The sequence below is a fragment of the Physeter macrocephalus genome, chromosome 14, assembly GCF_002837175.3.
Source record: "Physeter macrocephalus isolate SW-GA chromosome 14, ASM283717v5, whole genome shotgun sequence".
Lineage (NCBI taxonomy): Eukaryota > Metazoa > Chordata > Mammalia > Artiodactyla > Physeteridae > Physeter > Physeter macrocephalus.
Window position 1 is genome coordinate 34,272,402 of NC_041227.1, and position 20,106 is coordinate 34,292,507.

At 39.2% G+C, this 20,106-nt stretch overlaps 1 protein-coding gene across 1 annotated transcript in view; it reads right to left on the minus strand.

Annotated features, from left to right (window-relative positions):
- PAK5 (p21 (RAC1) activated kinase 5) overlaps window positions 1-20,106 on the minus strand; it is a 101,963-nt gene that overhangs the window by 36,763 nt on the left and 45,094 nt on the right. The window contains exon 2 of the mRNA XM_007109076.2: window positions 7,876-8,661. Coding sequence (XP_007109138.1) covers window positions 7,876-8,661 — 786 coding nt within the window. The remainder of the gene's footprint in view (window positions 1-7,875; window positions 8,662-20,106) is intronic.

Consider the following 20,106-nt stretch of genomic DNA (forward strand, 5'->3'; position numbering starts at 1 on the left):
GGAGACGCAAGAGGGAAGAGATATGGGAACATATGTATATGTATAACTGATTCACTTTGTTTTAAAGGAGAAACTAACACACTATTGTAAAACAGTTATACTCCAATAAAGATGTTAAAAAAAAAATTAAAAAAAAAAAAAAAGAGCACTGGGACAGACAATGCCAGGTTAGATTCATTTTGTTTTTAATTTGGTAATGGGAAAACCCACTTATAATGACCAAAATACAATTTACTTTGAACCACAAGAACGTTCATGGGAAGATGAGTTCATTCATAGGCAAATGATGCCTAAAGTCTCCATGAGAAGGGACAGATGTTAGAGATGTTGCTCTGAATCACCTCTTTGATGTTTTATGAGCCTTAATGAACATCTTGTGGGAGCCCATGTGTAAAGGAAGAAAAATCTACGGGCGATACTATCCATTGTTATATTAAGCGATTAAGCAGTTTTCTCTCTCCCCCTACCCCCCTCTCAGATTTTGAACGCAGCCCATCAGATTTCAACAGCCTCATCATTTCACTACCCATCAGGCCCTAAAGTGTCTCTGAAAAGTGTTCTGCTGGGATCCTTAGTAGATTAGGAGCTACAGTTTTGTTCCGGGAGCCTTGGTTGAATCTGGGTGTGACAAGTACCACAAAGAACGGTGAGACATTAAACTATTGATTCAGGAAGCCTGAGCACACTGGTTCAATTGCTTTTTCCTTCTAGGGAAAACAAAGTGAAGCCGAGCAGTGAAAAATCATTGCACTGGTGACCCCAGAAGGAAGGTCTAGGGAACCATGCCACTGTTTTTCTTGCATCCTCTCTCTTCACTCAGAACCCCTTAATATGCTAGCTATTTGGGATGACCTGGGCCCAGCATTGGTCACTTTGCTGCTCTGTGCAGTGGAGATGAAGAGGGTAAGGTAGAGGGATTGGTTGGCAGGAACCATCACAACTATGCATCTATAGAGATGATGGCTCTTGCCTTAATGCTGCTAAATTTTCTGTTCTCTCTTAGCAGCTGTCTTCCATAAGAAGTCTGAGAATGTCATTTCCATTCTGGAGAGAAGAGAAAGCACTGGGGTGGCAGGATTGGGGTCCTCAGGCCAGTTCAGTCACTAAGGCTCTGCATGACCTTGAGGAAGTCACACGGCTACTCTGGCCTTCCGTGACCCATATCTCTAAAGAGACGACAGTAGTCATTATGAGGCTGCACAGGGCAGCCATGAAGGCAGAGTCAGATAGAACCTGTCCCCATATTTTGAAAATATGTAAAAGATTATACCGACAGGATGCTCCTGTGACTGGCGAGAGCAGATATGGTGACATGTTTTCCAAACAGACATATTCCTGAGACTAAGGGCTGACACTGAGGGCTTGTCATGTGCTAACTCCTTTACATTTATTAACTTTTTTTCATCCTCAGGACAAGTTCGAAGTAGGTATTGAGACACCCTATTTACAGATGAATGAACTGAGGCACAGACAAGATCACACAGCTAGAAAGTGCTGGAATCTTGGGGATCTGATTCTAGAACTTGTGCTCTTCAATGCCTTCTGTAATGGGTGAGAAAATCTGGTCTGTCTTTTATAAAATCAAATAAGACCATCACTCAAGGTACAGTGAGTGCATAGGAGAGCCTCAGGGATCGCTACTCTTAATGCTTCCTTTGCAGCCCATGGTCCCAGCTTTACCCACAAATCACAGACTGCTGATACTAAGGAGCTTCTTAGAGGATTCCAGCCTACCAAGAACAGAGAATAAAGTGCATTCACATGCACCTCAAATCCACCTGTGAATCAGCACCCATTCTTTGTCAGCAAGGTGAGGGCTGCCTGTGGTGTGTGCATCTGGGCCCCAAGGCCTCATATCCATCTCTCTGCTCCTTGGTTTTCTTGGTGGAAATGGGAATGTTCTGGAATAGGTAGGCTTTAGAGTGAGACGGATCTAATTTTGGATCCTGGCTCAGCTGTTTGTCTTCATATCCTTGGGACATCCGGAAAGATATAGTCTCTTTGAGTCTCAGCTTCTTCACTGTAAAAGGGAGATGATCTTGAATTCTTCCAGAGTTGTTGCGAGGACAAAATTGGGTCATGCTTGTAAAATGCCTAGCGCAGTGCCTGGCACACAGTAACCTCCAGCGTCACATCACAACCGTCATCCATCTACACACTATACACACAGACTGATGTATACAGACGATGCATATTAATAATTAGACTACTGTAATTATCAACTTATTTAACCTCACTCAACATCATAAGGCAGGGGCAGTCTTTACTCCCATTTCATAGATAGAGAAGTAAGGGCACAGTTAAGCACCCAACTGTAAGTGGCAATATCAAGACTCAAACCCAGGGAGTTTATCTCCGGAACCTATAGCTTTGACTGCCAGAAAGCATTTGGGAAATGACAGCTAGAGAACAGGGCTTCTCAGCTGGAGTTGCCTCTGCTCCCCCTGGCCCATATGACACTGGGCGGTGTCTAGAGATATTTTGGTTGTTACAAGTGAGGGAGGGGTGCTACTGGCATCTGGTGAGTAGAGGTCAGGGATGCTGCTAAATATCCTACAGTGCATGGGATGCCCCACAGCAAACAATTACCAGGCCCAAAATGTCAATAGTGTCAAGGTTGAGAAATCCAGCCATAGAATGGAACAGGATGACTCAAACTAAGGGGACTTTATTGCTGCAGGTGTTAGAAGGAGCTTGTAAGGAGCCAGGTTAAGGCGTGGCACCGCAGAAGCTATTCCTGTGCCACTGGGGATGTAGCCAATGTCCGGCTGAAGGGGTTGACCCTGGAAAGCTGGGTCCCAGCTCTGCTATGAGCAGACTGACTGGGCTGTTTCTTGAGCCTCTCAAAGCTCCGGTGTCCTCATCTGTTCAAAGGGCGCAAGAATTTACAGGACTGTGAGGCTCAACAAGGCAATACACGGATCTGGCAACCAGCCGTGTTTAGTGAACTGGCAGATCTGGGATGACGCTGGGGGCTTCTTGGCAGTTGGAGCCAGAGCAAGGGATGGATGTGCTGGGCCATCACCAGACACCCAAGCCAACAGCCGCCTCGTCCCTGGAAAGCATTGGCATGAACAAAACCAAATGCACTGGAACAGGGTCTCCACTCAGTTTCCCTCCCTATAAGGCAGCCTTGTCTGCAGGGGAGAGTGGAAAGCAGTCTCTCTCCATATCCGTTTTGGTAGTTCTGTGATCTGAATGGTGCTATATGGATATGGTTTGGCTTTATCTTTTCCCCCAAGGTTTCACCTGCTCAGCCCCAGCAAAAAAACATTTAAAAGTAAAGAGATGGATGCCAATATCTACAGATTTCATAACATACTTTATTCCTGTCACACTAATGGGAAAGGTAGGTAGATAACATTGGAGGAGATTTTTACTGTGGGTTAACATTTGTGACTTTTTTTTAAAATTTAAGCCAAAATGTAAAGCTGGCCACACACACACACACACACACACACACACACACACACACACACACACCCCTCTTCATTTTTGTTCTATCTGGAAACTTACTCAAGTTTCATGCTTTCTCTTATTATCAGAGATGTGAACATTACCCACCAGTTTCTAGAATTTTCCATGAGCCAAAGCCAAATTACCTGAGTCATGATTGCTATTTCTTCTCTCAGCAGGAAATCCAAATGTGATTGGTAGATTTTTAAGAGTCTAGTTCTAAGGACACAGGCACCTAAGCCTTTTTAGAGAGATGTTATATTTTTAATCAAGTAAATGTTTTAATTACTAACAGGCCTCCTACCTCCTACCCTCCCACAAGACCTGCTCGTGAATTTCTCACGGGTCTCCTATGAAACATGGAGCAGCAGCTTACTCCTTTGGAGTTCTGATTATAAGGACTGAAAAACACTTGGTAGGAACTGTTATGGGTTTTTTTTTTTCTTTTTTTTTTCTGAGCCACAATAGTAGCCAAATAGCCAAATATAAAGCAGGTCTGCTTTGCCTTATATTTGGAAGTCTGCAAGAAGAGGGAATCAGTGAAGAATTAAGCAATCTATCCCCTCCCTCCCTCCTTCCTCCCATCCTCTTCCTATTCCTCCACTTAACCTAAAGTTTTGGTGGCCACTGGGACCTCTCATGGGTTTTATTGGCAAATGCAGTTGAACCCCTAAAACTACATATGCCAATATAATGGGAAAAATACTGAACTGGGAGAAACTGCAGACCTAGATTCTTGTTCTTCTTTTGCAACCAACCAACTGTGAAATCTTAAGTGTGCCATGTGACTTTCTGGACCTTACTTTCCCCTTCTGTGAAATGAGTAGGCAAGGGATGCTGGTGGTTATATTAAATCTCAAATGCCTTTAGGGATTAGGCTAATGGGAAAAATTAATGAAGTGGGCTGGGCAGAGCCTGTCCCTTGTAATGGGGCAGTTTTTACCTCCAGCCAATTCTATTTCCAATGCTATGTGAAAATGTGGGCCCAGGGATAACAGGTTGTCCCATTTTTCATAAGAGAAGTCTGAGACCCAAAAGCTGAGAATTCTAAGTGAAATATCTTGATTTTTCAGATGTTGAAAATGACTATTGGGTGACTAAACATGTCAATGGGCCAAATACAGCTCCATGACTGAAAGGTTAAAGCCTCTGGACACAATTTTCTCGATGACCATGACCTAAAACAGCTCCCAACAACAAGCATTCAAATATACCATACACACAAAATCATATTTGACCCTGAATAGCCAAAGCAATCCTGAGAAAAAAAGAACAAAACTGGAGGCACCACATTTCCTTACAGAAAACTATATTACAAAGTTATAGTAATCAAAACAGTATTGGTTTGGCACAAAAACACACTTAGATCAGTGGAACAGAATAGAGAGCCCAGAAATAAACCACACATATATGGTCAATTAATTTTTGACAGAGGAGACAAGAATATACAATGGGGAAAAGAGAGTCTCTTCAATAAATAGTTCTGGGAAAACTGAATAGCCATGTGTAAAAGAATGAAACTGGACCCCTATCTTAAACCATACACAAAAATCAACTCAAATTGGATTAAAGACTTGAATATAAGACCTGAAACCATAAAGCTCCTAGAAGAAAATATAGGAGTAAGATGTTTGACATTGCTCTTGGCAATGGTTTGTTTTTTAGACTTGGCATTAAAAGCAAAGGCAACAAAAGCAAAAATAAACAAGTAGGACTAAATTAAACTAAACAAACTTCTGCTCAGCAAAGAAAAACACCAACAAAATGAAAAGGCAACCTACAGAACAGGAGAAAATACTTGCAAATCACATATTTGACAAGGAGTTAATATCCAAAGTATACTGGGACATAATAGTGAGGAATTCAGTAGTAAAAACGCTGTATTATCTAATTTTAAAATGAGCAAAGGACCTGAATAGACATTTTTCTGAAGAAAACATACAAATGGCCAACAGGTATACAAAAAGGTGCTCAACATCGTTAATCATCAGGAAAATGCAAACCAAAACTACAGTGGGATACCACCTCACACCTGTTAGGATAGCTATTATTAAATAGGTAAGAGATAACAAATTCTGGCAAATATGTGGAGAAAAGAGAACCCTTGTACACTGTTGATAGGAATGTACACTGGTACAGCCACAATGGAAAACAGTAAGGAAGTTTCTCAAGAAATTAAAAATAGAATTACTACATGATCCGGCAATCCCACTTCTGGGTATAGATCCAAAGGAAACGAAATCATTATCTGGAAGAGATATCTGTACTCCCATGCCCATTGCAGCATTATTAGCATAGATATGGTATGGAAACAGCCTATGTGTCCATCAGCGAATGAATGGATAAGAAAATGTGAATCAAAGAATATATATATACAAAGGAATATTACTCAGCCTTAAAAGAGAATGGAATCCTGTCATTTGCAATATAATGGAAGAAGCTGAAGGGCTTCATGCTAAGTGAAATAAGCTAGATAGAGAATGACAAATACAATAAATGGCATCATTTGTATGTGGAATCTTAAAAAACAAAGGAAGAAGTCAAACTCATAGAAACAGAGAATAGAAAAGTGGTTGTCAGGGTCTAGGAGATGGGGAAAAGGAAGAAGTTGGTTAAAGGTTACAAACTTTCAGCTATAAGGTCTGAGGATCGAATGTATAACATGGTGACTATAGTTGATAACACTATATTGTAGAAATCTGCTAAGCAAGTAGAACCTAAATGTTCTCAAACATAAACAAAAAAGGTAAACATGTGAGGTGATGAATGTCTTAACTCAGTGAGGGAAATCCTTTCACAATGTATATCAGTTCATCATCTTGTACACTTTAAATGTCTTATAATTTTGTCAATTATACCTCAGTTAAGCTGAAAAAAATCACATTCTTTATTCCTAAAGTAACCACTGATGTTCAAAAACCAGAGAATGTAACTAGATTCAGCTACAGAATGTATTAATTTGCTTAGCTCACTCTAGAACTATGAAGAGGTTCCTTTGGTTGAGTGATGTGCACAGTAAATCGAATAAATGATCTCATGCATCATGACACATGCATATGGCTTCTTATAACTTTGTTGGTTAGTTAGACAGATTTCTTTCCAACCATTGCCCTGGGAAGAACACAGGAAGAAAAGGCAGCCATGATACCCTGGTCATGGGGATTCAAATAAATAATACAGTGAGATGGAAAACATTCTCAATATTTACATTTTAACTGGCAGTACATATTTCAGGTCTTTATTTCCTCAAGATTTGTTTTTAAGTTTATATATTGGTAACTAAAGTGATAACTTTCTTGCTTTTGCTAAAGTATGGCTTAGTATGACTAAGTATGGCTTAGTCACTCCCAGCATGTCCCTAAAAGACTTCAACATTTTAGATTGGGTTTATGAGAAATAATGAGCAAAGGAAAAATACTGGGTATTGACAATCAATCAAACAGATGATGCAGGCAGGCTTGCCTTCCAGGGTTTGCTATGCAGCGCATCAAGCAGTTGAAGAGACAGTATTCGGTGAAAGGTCCATGATCACGCTTCAAGAAGTCAAGTCTCCCTCAACTGGTCTGAGACCTCTGAAATCTAGAGCCCACTGCCAGACGTCCCATTTTCACTTTGCTGTACAGGGGAGGCAGCAAAAACATTTCTAATTTACTCCGGGAAAATAACCCCCTGGCACACTTTCCAAGGCATTTTTGCAAAGTCAGTAACTCCTCCAACAGCCGTTCCCAAACTCTGGGATATCACGGACCAGCCACATTTCAAAGCAAATTTGCTGCAGCTAACATTAGAAAGAAAAAGTATCAAGAGAGGAATTACAATAAGACAAAAATAAATAAATAAAAAGCACACCAAAGAAGGGCCAGCAACCATATTCCATCTATTATCCCCGCTTCATATGAAAAAACAATGACATTTGAATACTAAACTAGTAGAAAGAACATACTCTCAAAATGCAGGACCATCTCTTGAGTTGAACACAATTAACTTTATTAAAAACTTACCCCATTATCCTGATTTTTTCCCCCTGTCCACAGTTCCACGTAACCTTTACCAGAATGCACGAACCACTGTTACTCTACCTAATGGTCTACAACTGTATACTCCTTAAAACAGGACTTAGTGCCATGTGAGCACATAACATTTATCATTAGTATATCAGAATATGTTTCAAATACATAATTTTTTTGGCTTTTAACCAGAAACCTTGTAGGAGCTCCTAAAAGGCTTTGATTTTAATGAATAAATGTGCCTTGCCCTAAATTCTCTGCCCTTGGGGCTCCTGGGTGGAAATCAGGTAGAATTTTGATATGGATTCTCACTTATAGACAAATCAGTGCTCTAGAATCTGTATAAGAAGGTCATGGGAGCACACCTTTGTGGAGACCCCACACACCGAAGGAAGGAGGCGGTGGACGTTACCTTTGGAATGCACATTGTGGGCTCGGACAAGCGAGGGTAGGTGTAGGAGCTGTAGGAGTGTCCTTGGGGGTGGGTTTTAAATGCACTTGCTCCGAAGGGCATCATGGGTTCCTGGAGCCCGGAGCCTGACCGTGACCTCTGCCTCATGGCAGGCTGAGGGCTGGTCTGACTCAGGTATGATGACTTTGGCCTCCTGTCATAGTCATCCAGGCTGGGTCCCCACTCACTTTCGCTGTATGCCAGGCTCTCCTTGGAGCACCCACTGGTCCCTGCAGTTCTAGAAGGCGTGAATTGGAACGGATAATCCAGAGGGGAGCTGCTTGAGGCTCGCTGGTACCCCCATTTGAGGTCACTGTACTCACTGGGTTTGCTCAGTGAGTCCAAGTGTGTGTGATAATCAACAGGAAACCTGGCTCTGTTGGATTGCAAAGACTTCATCTCAGAATAGTAGGCTTCCCCATGTTGCAGTTTCATTACGTGCCCATTTTGCTTGGCCGAGTGGCTGCCTTTATAAAACGGGTCCAAATCATCTCCATAGAGACTCTTTTCTTTGTACTTTTCCGTTGCATAGTCAGCAGTGGTATCAGATTCGCTGGAATACTGTGAGAAGGTGAGGAATCCATTTTCTTCCCGATGGCCTTGACCATGGCTGGAGGCTCCCTGGTCTGGGGTGGGCGGGCTTTCCTTCCTTAGGGAGTTGGAGCGGGTCACGGAGATGTTGTCAAAATCCTCCAGAAGGCCATTGATGGAGGTTTCCTTGCAGGGTTTGTTTCCTCTAACGATTGTCTGGGAATAAGAAAGGGAACACTGTTTAAAGAAAACATTTAATGCTTTCAAATTGATGGAAGAATCCCACCCCGAATCCATCCAATTTAAACCACAGAGGAAAATAGGCCCCAGGAACATTTCATTAAAAAAGATAAAGAAAAAAAGTCTGTTGGTTGATTTGACTGGTGAAATAAATCAAATATTAAACAATAATCTCAAACTGCAAATTCTTCCTTACCTATCTCAATAGAGAGATCAAACATCAAAAAACCATTTAGAAGACTATATATAGGATATTATTGTTTTATTTGCCAGTTCATTGTTCCTCCACTTAATAATAAACCCTAGCTATCCAACAATAAACTGATGATTATAATTTTAAGTCTATAACTCTTTTGTTATAAAAGGTATATTTATTATCTTTTTACATTCGTTTTCCAGATTATTTGCAAAATCAAAAACATTGGTACTCGAATAGTAACATACTCAGAAAGAGGTGCACATTTTTTTATACCTTTTTATGGAAGACACATAATAATTGAAGTTATCAGATTTTATAGAAGAGGAAGAAACTTTCTGAGCTGTAAATAGGGAACCGCATGAAGATTACTTGTATGATTTAATTCGTGATCAAATGTGATGTTCTTATTAAGTATATAACTGTAATGCTTTCTTGGCCACACTTCTGAGTATCATCAGTATCATCACTGCTGAATTTTAGATAGCTTGGTAATGATGTGCTTGTACCTGAATCTTAGTGACAAATTGCCAAGCCCAAATGTTCCCTTTAATGAGCCTAAATAACACTGGAATGAATAACAGGAACAGAAAGAAATCAGAAACTACTTACAAAACCAGTCAGCCGCACCTTGACAATAACAAGGTTTGCAATAAAATATGACGGGGGTGGATAAAAGAACAAAGAACAAAGTGTGACTTCAGACTTCGGGATTTCAAGAGAAAAACACCTTTGAGAAAGTAGCAAGGAGTTCAAAGCTATCTCAGTTAGAACAATAGATTTCAAACTGGAAGAAAAAGTCAAAGTTGTCCTAGAGCATATGTTTTTACAGATCAGTGCTTCTGCAACTATCCATAGTGAAAGACAAGGTTTGGTCTTTTTTCCCCCAATCAGTCCTGGACTAAAGCCTTTGGTCTCTACCCTTTTGTTTTAAATAAACGTTTAAGTCTGGAGTACTTTCAGATTAACAGAGAAACTGCAAAGAGAGTTTTCATATATCCCTCACCTAGTCCCCTGATTATTAACATCTTGAATTACTATTAACTAAACTCCACAGTTTATGTAGATTTCATTAGTTTTTTTTTTCCTAGTGTTCCAAGGTCCCATCCAGGATACCTCATTACCTTTATTTGTCATGTCTCCTTAGACCTGAGACAGTTTCTCAGACTTTCCTTGCTTTTGATGACCTTGACAATTTTAGTGGTCAGGTATTCTGCAGAATGTCCCTCAGTTGGGTGTGTCTGAAGTTTTTCTTATGGTTAAACTGGGGTTATCGGTTTTGGGGGAGGAAGATCACAGAGTAATATACCAATTTCATTACATCATATCCAGGGTACACACGGCTCATCACTGATGATGTTGCCCTTGATCACCTGGCCAAGGTAATGGTTGCCTGGTTTCCACACTGTAAAGTTATATTCCCCTCCCTTCCCTCCCACTTTCCACATTTCACTCTTTGGAAGCAAGTCACTAAGTGCAGCCCATACTCAAGGGGTGTCAAGTCAAGATCTACCTTTCTGAGAGGGTATATCTACATAAAGTACTTAGAATTCTTCTCCACAGGAGACTAGGCAAGTCTCCTTATTTATTTATTCAATCATTTATTTGAATCAGTAGGGATGGAATCATGGATATTTACTTGTTTTATACTTTGGGTTATAATTCAATACAGGCACACTTCATTTTATTGTGCTTCACTTTATTGCTCTTTAAAGATAATCTTTTGCTTTCTGTTTTTTGCTTTTTTTTTTTTTTTTTTTTTAACAAATTGAAGGTTTGTGACAACCCTGCCTCAAGAAAATCTATTGGCACCGTTTTTCTAACAGCATTTGCTCATTTCTTGCCTTTGTGTAACATCCTGGTAATTCTCAAAATATTTCAAACCCTCCACCAATAAAAAAGATTAAAACTCACTGAAGCCTCAGATGATGGTTAGCATTTTTCAGCAATAAAGTGTTTTAAAATTAAAGTATGTACATTTTTTTAGACATAATGTTACTGTACACTTAACAGACTACAGTATAGCATAAACATAACTTTTATAGGTACTGGGAAACCAACAAATGTGTGTGTCTCGATTTATTGGGGTATTTGCTTTACTGCAGTGATCTGAAGCTGAACTTGCAATATATCTGAGGTTTGCCTGTACTATGTTGTTTTGTTGCTCAAATTGTTCCAGCTTTGGTTATTAGGAGTTCTTTCAGATTGGCTGCTGTGTCCCTATGAGAAGACCCCACTCTTTTATTTTTTGAGCATTTTCTTACTTTCTGACACTATAAGGTGCTCCAGGCTCATCTTGTATTTTCCCTGTCCTTGCCCTAAAATCAGCCATTTCTCCAAGGAGCCTTGGTTCCATTTACTGAAGAATGATATTAGAAACCAATATCTGGGTGCTGGGTATGCACATTGCTACTGGGGTGTCATTGTTTCCAAGCCTCTCTCAGTAAACAGAGCTATGAAATATGCATATGTAAAGTCACCCATGTATACACACATCTATAATTCTATAAATCCAGCTCTATCTATATTAAACTAGATCTGAATTCAGACGGATATCTCTGAATCTAATCTAGTACCACATGGTTCATTCTAGATTTTCCCCTTACTTGTCTGTAATCCCCACTCTCCCAACAGTGAAAAACCTGGATTCCATCATCTGCTGTTCATTTACCTATTCAATCCCCGTAGATATGTATAGCAGTTTCAGAATTATGAACCCACACCACTATGGAAACAACTTTGCCAACTAAAGTACACTGTTTATGTGCAGGGTTTTTTTTTTTTTTTTTTACTTTAGTCTTACAGTTTCCATTCAAATCACTGTTTTTATAAGTTACTTAGGCTGGTGTCTTTTTTCCTCACACCCCCTTCAAGGAGGTTATGTCATACACGTGTAATAATAGATTCTTTTGTCACACTCTGCATTACATCTTGGGATGCTCTGATCTCCTGGTTGACGGGGTTTTTTTTTTGTAATTGCATATATTAGTTCACTTTTGGTGCTGGAAAGTTCAATGGGAATTGACAAATGCAAAGCATCATGTATTCACCACTGGCAGTGCCATACAGACTAGTTCTACCCTCTCTTTCCTCAAATCTCCTGACCTTCCCCTAGTCAGACACCACCCCTCCCCAAACCCTGTTTTTCATCCTTACAGTTTTGCCTTTTCCAGGATACCACGTGAACAGAGCCACACATTCTGGAGTTTTTTGGTCTTGCTCCTTTCACTTAGCATAATACATTTAAGGTTCATTCAGGTTGTCCCGTGAATTAATAGCCTATTCTTTTTTTTCCTGATTCCCTTTTATCACTGAATAGCGTTCCTTTACATGGAATGTTGTAATTGTTTTTGCGGAGAGGGGTATACATTGATTGATTGGTTGCCAAAATAGGTGATGTTCTGTTGAAGCATCCCCCAGAGAGAGAATCATATATATATATATATATATATATGATACATATATGATATATATATGATATATATACATATCATATATATGATATGTATATATGTATCATATATATACTTGGACCTCTTCTCAGAGCAATGTCTATGCAACCCCCAACAGATAAACTTGGGAGAAACAATACCTATGAACAGGAAAGAGGGAGCAGCCTGGGAAGAGGCAAATATGAAATGGACAGCTTCTAATGCATTAAATATGAATGCTAATAACTCACACTCTAAAGTACCAAGTCTGTTTGAGCAGCTTCCTATTGCACTGCAGGTGGGTCTTACCTGTTTACACTTCTCATTCTCTATTTGCTCAGGGTGCTCTTCAAAGCCTCTGAGAGGCTCATATGTACTGTTACTTCCTGTGGATTTAAACTGTTGGCCTCCTCTTCTCTTCAATAGTGTTTGTAGTAATTTTCAAGAAAATAGTATCCATTCATTTATATCACAGTGTATCTACTAAAGGTCTTTTTAGCCATCATTCTGGATAGAAATTACCCTCTGCACATTCCTACAGATTACCCACTACATATTCAAATGTCTTACATTTGAAAAAAATTTAAAAACCAAACAATTATAAACAACTATTTCACAAATTTTTAAAATTGCCCAAGAATGTTTGTTTAGATTTCTGTGGGGATTAGAGGGTCACTGTTTAAGCATACAAATTAACCTGTGACCTCAGAATTGGGGAGTTTGCTGTTTCTGTGCACTTGTCATTGAATAGCCAAAGTATGTTCAGTTTACATGCAAAATTATAGCAGTAAACTCAATACACAGAATTCTATACATTTGTTAATATGGAAGTAGAAATATTAATATTGCTATGAGCTAAATGCTATTTAAAAGAAAAATAAAGACTATTTACTGAATAAGAAATATTTCAAAAAAACAAGTAGTATGTATTTACTGCTCTTGTTTTGAATCTTAGGCTCACAGCACTTATCAGCCTTGTGGTATTGGGCAAGTTACCTAACCTTTTAAGTCATAGTTCCTAATCCACAATATGGCAAGAATAAATCCTTGCCTCATAGAGTTAATGTGATGATTTAATGAAATAACATGTGCGGAATAGTTGGCATGATTCCTGGCGTACTAATAGTAAGTACTCATAATGGCAGTCATTTCACTATTTTATGGGTAAAATTTACTTTTAAATTAGATTGATAATAATTTAGGAAAATAAGAAGCTGCAAACAGATAGAAGAAATAAATCTCAGCTTTATACACTGGAAGAAAAAGGATAATTGATGTAGTAGACTTCAGAAAATTACTATTAGTAATTTTAGACATAAATGTCTTGAATTTAAGCAGTTGAACCTCAAATTACTTCCAGTTGTTATATATACTAAATAGATACTTCTCATTAGATCTAAAAAATGGGAAACTTTCAAATAAACCCCACCCGCTTTCAATATAAAAGAAGCCTGAATTCTAACTTGGGTAAGATGGTGCTTTAGGACACTAGTCCACCATCTTCTCAGCCTGCTGGCTTTCTAAATAAAGTCGTTATTGCTTGCCCCCAAAACTCGTCTCCTGACTTATTGGCCTGTTGTGTGGCGAGCAAAATGGGTTTGCACTTGGAAAGATACTCAGAGTGTTTTTTCCAGATTCTTCTATAATCAGGGTTACTTTTATAATAAATAAAGTTAGACTGGGCCATGCTTTTCAGTATAACAGGATTCAGTAGTATATATATATATATATATATATATATATATATATACACACACACATATAGTATTAAATATATAATGCATATTTTATTAAATATATATAGCATAGTGTTAAATATATTATATACACATAAATAGTGTTAAATATGTACATATTGTGTACATTTTTCATGTTATAGTTGGTTATTGCTATAGTTGTTCAATATTTCCGCCTTCCCTATGAAGGTGGAAATACTTATGTTTAACCAAAATGAAGACTTTAACAGATCTCACCATTTTGGAACATCTTCTATAGCATTATGATCTTACCATGAAGCTCCAAGCCTTGGAGTTATTGATGAATAAAAGCTGAGTACCACGGAAATGAAGGTATGGTTGCAGACATTTGAAAAGAAGAAAATCTTATCTATAGTGAAAACAAACAAACAAAACTCCAAGAACCGAAAGCACAGTCATTTAGCATTTTCTAATGCTAAAAAGGAGATCCGAAAAAATGCATTTGAAAATGTTTACTGAAGGTGTACATGTATCCCTCTTAAAGGAAACTTTTCTCTCTTTCAATGAAAACTATTAAATCAGTGTTAACAAGAAGGGGCTTACAAAATGTCAACCTTAAAAATAAATTGTTGACCCACCCTCCAAAATTTTTTTAAAAGAAGGGTATAATAACCTTATGTAATCAGAAAAACCAGTTAAGTCAGAAAGAGAAAAACAAATACCGTATGCTAACACATATATATGGAATCTAAGAAAAAAAAAAAGGTCATGAAGAAACTAGGGGTAAGACGGGAATGGAGACGCAGACCTACTAGAGAATGGACTTGAGGATGTGGGGAGGGGGAAGGGTAAGCTATGGGGACATATGTATATGTATAACTGATTCACTTTGTTATAAAGCAGAAACTAATACACCATTGTAAAGCAATTATACTCCAATAAAGATGTTAAAAAAAAAAAAAAGAAAGAAAAACCAGTTAAACTAGAACCGAGGCAATATGTGTTTCCGTAACACGGGTTTCACCTTAAGGAATCGTAAGCGGCAAAGTGATGATAATGAAATCCAAACATACAGAATTTTACAACACGGTTTAACCAGGCTTCAAAAGGTAAGAACCGCTATTTATTACTGTCAGGATGTGATGTTTATTAAAGCAAGATTGTGCAGTTTTGTAGAGATCAATAATACAATAATTGCAAGAGTACCAGTAAATTTCACACAGAAGAACAGCCAGGCATTAAAAATCAATGCAACCCAATCTACTTGAGTTTAGCGCTGTGGTTATTGTCTCTGCTCTGTGCCTCGACCAGCTCAGCATTGGCCCTGGCTCCTGGTGACAGAGGCCATATTTCATGGTGCTCCTTCCTCAGGCTGCTGGCCAGTGATAAGCTATAATGGATCTGTGCCTAAGAACAGCTGTCTCCCCTTGTTCCCGGGAAGAGATGAAAAAGTGCCTCTGCTCTCACAAACTGTATTAACCTTGACAATAATAAAGTGTGTAATTAACAGCTTTGTCCTAATAAAACCTCGCATTTCTTTTCCAAAACAATGTCTTCTATCCTCCTCAAGAATGTGTTTCATTTTGACTTTCTGGTAAACACTTCATTGGAGGTCAATAAGCCAAATAGTCCCCTGACTCAAGAATAAGCCAGGACCTCTCAGAAAATAATCGACTTTTAAACACTCCATCTAAATTCTTACCCTCTTTGCAGAGAACCAATTCCCTGTTTTTATTAAGGAATGTGGCTAGAAACACCTGAGTACATAATCACAACAAAAAGACCTGATACACTTGGATTTTTATGGGAAGAATTGTTGACTTTTTTAACATCAAAAGAACTCAGACCTTCTATTTTCTTTCAGTTTTCTACATACACTATTTTGTTGTTGTTGTCATTTTTTTTTTCATTTTTTTAAAATCTCTTAAAAAAATTTTTTTAACATCTTTTTTGGAGTATAATTGCTCCTTTGGTAACCACAGGGGGTGGGGCTAATTGAGTGAGTAGTTGAGAATCACATATTCCTGCAAAACATGAGAATTATGGGCAGGGTATCTCAGAGCAGAGGGGGTGGTGAGGGTTTCTAACCATTAAAACCCTTTAAATAAATTATGCAATAATCTTAATCACGTGGAATCCAAATAAGCCAATTCCTTTACTAAAAATATTATTATGTTCTGCACAAATTATTTTAAAAAGTAGAATGTATCTAAGGAAGGTTCTGTGAATTTTGTGGAGATCAAGATTTCCTCATTAAGGTAATTGGAAAATGTTCTATTGTTGGCCATTTTCTCTGCCTTTGAAAGCACAATGAATCTGACACATTTACTCATCAGTTCCATACAAGGATAACCCCTGAAGGTGACTATTTATTGTTAACTTGGCTAAGCAAATGTGTAGTTTATAGCCCTGGTTCTTGCTGCTCGCAATTCGAGGCAGCTGGGCTGAAGTCAACTGAAGTCAGTTTGCCCAGAGTTAATAGTCAGAAGGGCTTTATGTTTGTATTTAAAGTCAGTCTGAGACTATGAGTACCATAATTGTGAATTTAACTGTTACCTGCTTGCCGTTTTTTGTTTCTGGTGTCTAGGTAGCAATGAAGTTTATGGAGGTATCTCTGCTCAGTAATTTATCCATTTAATTAAACCAAAAATCGTTTCTAGGTGCAGGGAGCACTCTGAGATGAATGAGACAATATCCCACAATCTGTTTCTTAATTTGAGCATAAGATGTAAGAATTTAGTATTTTTCTTTACGCTCTCCATGTGCTATATTCGCATCTTAGCCTGGCTTCCTCAAAAGCAGAGCTGAGACAATGGCTTGCATGTGAATAGTTTATTTTGGAAAGTGAGGTCAAGGAACAGCGAGAAACAGGGAAGGGGGGAAGGCAATTCGGGGGTACATTATCAAGCTGGTTGTGGACAATTAGGGGCCAATTCTCAGTCTCAGAACTGAAGATTCAAGGGAATGAAGATGCAAATATTAATCTTCCCATCTCCTCTGTCAGAATGGCTGAGAGGACCCCCGCATGCATGCCACCAGGTGGCAGTAAAAAAAATCACCAGGTCCAAAAGCAGAGTGGTGCGACCGAGGTGACAGCAGGCTGTCTCAGCAACGGCGGGAGGAAAAAAGGTTGACCTAAAAGATGTGCAATGGGACACAAGAGGTATCCAGTACACCTGTTTTAGACATATATTTCACAATAAAAAATTTAAAATGAAGTAAGGCAGGGTCCCCTGCTCACAAACCAATGGGTGTGAATATCGGTATTCTCAATTAATGTGGTAGATATGCACCAAAGATGTGCGCTCGCTGTCCATAGGGCAACCTTATTGCTGTCAAGTTGTTCCCAACCAGGGACCATATTTCCCAGCACCCTTTGCATCTAAATGGACCATCAGACCAACTCTCACCCACGGACTATGAGCAAGTTGTGATGTGTATCCTTCCAGGCCAGTTACAAAGAAATGTCTTTTCTTCTCTTTATTCTCTTGTCTACCAGCTGGATGGAGAAGATCTAGCAGGATACTCTCAGAAATTGCTAGGAGATGCCGGAGCCATGTGATGGAATCTGCATTGCCCAGTGACCATGTGCCATGCCATGCTCTGGATAGGAACATCCACATTGGACACTGAGTGAGAAATAAACTCCTATTTTGTTGAGCTTATTTACTGAGGTTCATGGGTTAATACGTTATAGCAGCTGGAAGGAATTACCTTAACTCATGAATCATAATGATGACTCTAGTGAGCCTGGAATTATAAAGCATTCCTGGAATAAAAGAGAGTAAGGAGGGACAGACTTTCCCTGGTTTCTCTATCAAGTGTGTCCAGGCTACATAGAGAATAGACTTGGGGGTGCCAGGCGGACGGGGTGGGGATCTGGAGGGAAGGATGTATTGGGAGTTTGGGGTTAACAGATGCAACTTATTATATATAGAATAGATAAACAACAAGGTCCTACTGTATAGCACAGGGAACTATATGCAACATTCTGTGATAAAACATAATGGAAAAGAATAGAAAAAAAAACTCCTATTTTGTTGAGCTTATTTACTGAGGTTCATGGGTTAATACGTTATAGCAGCTGGAAGGAATTACCTTAACTCATGAATCATAATGATGACTCTAGTGAGCCTGGAATTATAAAGCATTCCTGGAATAAAAGAGAGTAAGGAGGGACAGACTTTCCCTGGTTTCTCTATCAAGTGTGTCCAGGCTACATAGAGAATAGACTTGGGGGTGCCAGGCGGACGGGGTGGGGATCTGGAGGGAAGGATGTATTGGGAGTTTGGGGTTAACAGATGCAACTTATTATATATAGAATAGATAAACAACAAGGTCCTACTGTATAGCACAGGGAACTATATGCAACACTCTGTGATAAAACATAATGGAAAAGAATAGAAAAAAGAATGCATATATATGTATAACTGAATCACTTTGCTGTACAGCAGTAATTGACACAACACTGCAAATCAACTATATTTCAAAAAAAAAAAAAAGTGTGTCCAGGCTAATCCTCCATCATTGGCCATGGAGCCAAGGTCACCCACACCAGCTCCAGGGATGCCAAGGGGAGCACTCTGAGTTATGAACCAGACATGCACTGATAATGAACTGCAGCACCTGGAGCACTGAGACCTGTGACTGGAACTACTTATCTTAGCTTGATGCTTGGGTATCAAGAAGAGCTGACCACAGATGAAGAAGTGTTTCATTTTTCAGTATTTCAGGATGAGATACAAACTCACATAGATAGTGAAAGAAGGCATATTCATTAGAGTGTATCACACAATGGCCAATCCTGTAGTTTGATATTAGTCCCTGTGATAGATTGCTTGCAAAATGGGCGCAACTAATCCCCTCCCCATGCGATGTGACATTGTAGTTCTTCACATTGGGAGGTGGTGAAGTCTATGTCCCCACCCTTGAATCTGGGATGGTCATATGGCTTGCTGAGACAAAAGAGGGTGGCAGAAGTGACATGATACTAATTCTTAGTCTGGGCTGCAGGAAGCCCTGCTCTCTCTGTTCCCTGCCTTTCCCAGGTAAACCAGCTTGGACTGGCCATCTGGAGTATCAGAGATGAGCCATTCCTGCTAAGCCATCGTAGACCAGCCAACCCCAATTCATCTATGTGCCCCTTTCCTCCACACTGGCCAGAGTAGGGAGATGCAGAAGAAAGGAGGCACAAAAGCTGGGAGCTGGGCCCATTTACACTAGGGCAGGTGAACCAGACTGCAGAAGCGGGAAAGGCTGCATGCCTGTGGGTAGGGAATGCTAACCCTTGATGTGGCTACACAAAGGGGCATTTATATGAGTGGAAACTCACTAGAGATGAGTCTGGGAAAACTGGCTTCTCTTAAATGGTGCTACTCATGAAGCCCCCATCGTCTGCTTTTGCCCACAAAGGATGAGTCGGCATGGAGTCCAAACAGGGGTGTGGTCAATGCTTATCTTTGTGTGGGTTTTAGTGTTTTTTTTTAATGGCAAAATTATTTGAAATTGACCTAGCCTCATGGTTATAATTTTGGTTCCATTTATATGGACTCTAAAAAATCAGTCAAAATGGGCATTTTCATATTTATGCAGAGTTTCCTATTATCACTTAAGATTTCTTAAAGAAGTCATTAGATGTCGGGTTGCTTCAACAAATTTAGGGTATTTGTGAGGTAAGGCATCTGTCCCTTTCTACTCTAAGATTTTTTTTTTTATTCCATCTTTTAAAAGTCCTGAAAGATTGAGATGTTTAAATATATCAAGAACTTTTCAAATGTGGTGACTGGGAAATGTAAAATTAAATATGTGTTTTGCATTATATTTCGATTGGACAGCATTCAGGTAGAATGGGGGTTGGCAAACAATGACCCATGGGCTAAATCTAGCCTGTTTTTGTAAACAACATCTTACTGGCACACAGCCGCATCCATTTGTGTAGCTACAGTGTGTGGCTGCTTTTGCACCACAACTGGCAGAGTTGAGTAGTTGCAACAGAGACCACATGGCCCTCAAAATGTAAAATATTTACTATCAAGCCCTTTACATAAAATGTTTGCATAAAATCTACAGTATCACTAGTTGGACAGGAACATTTTGG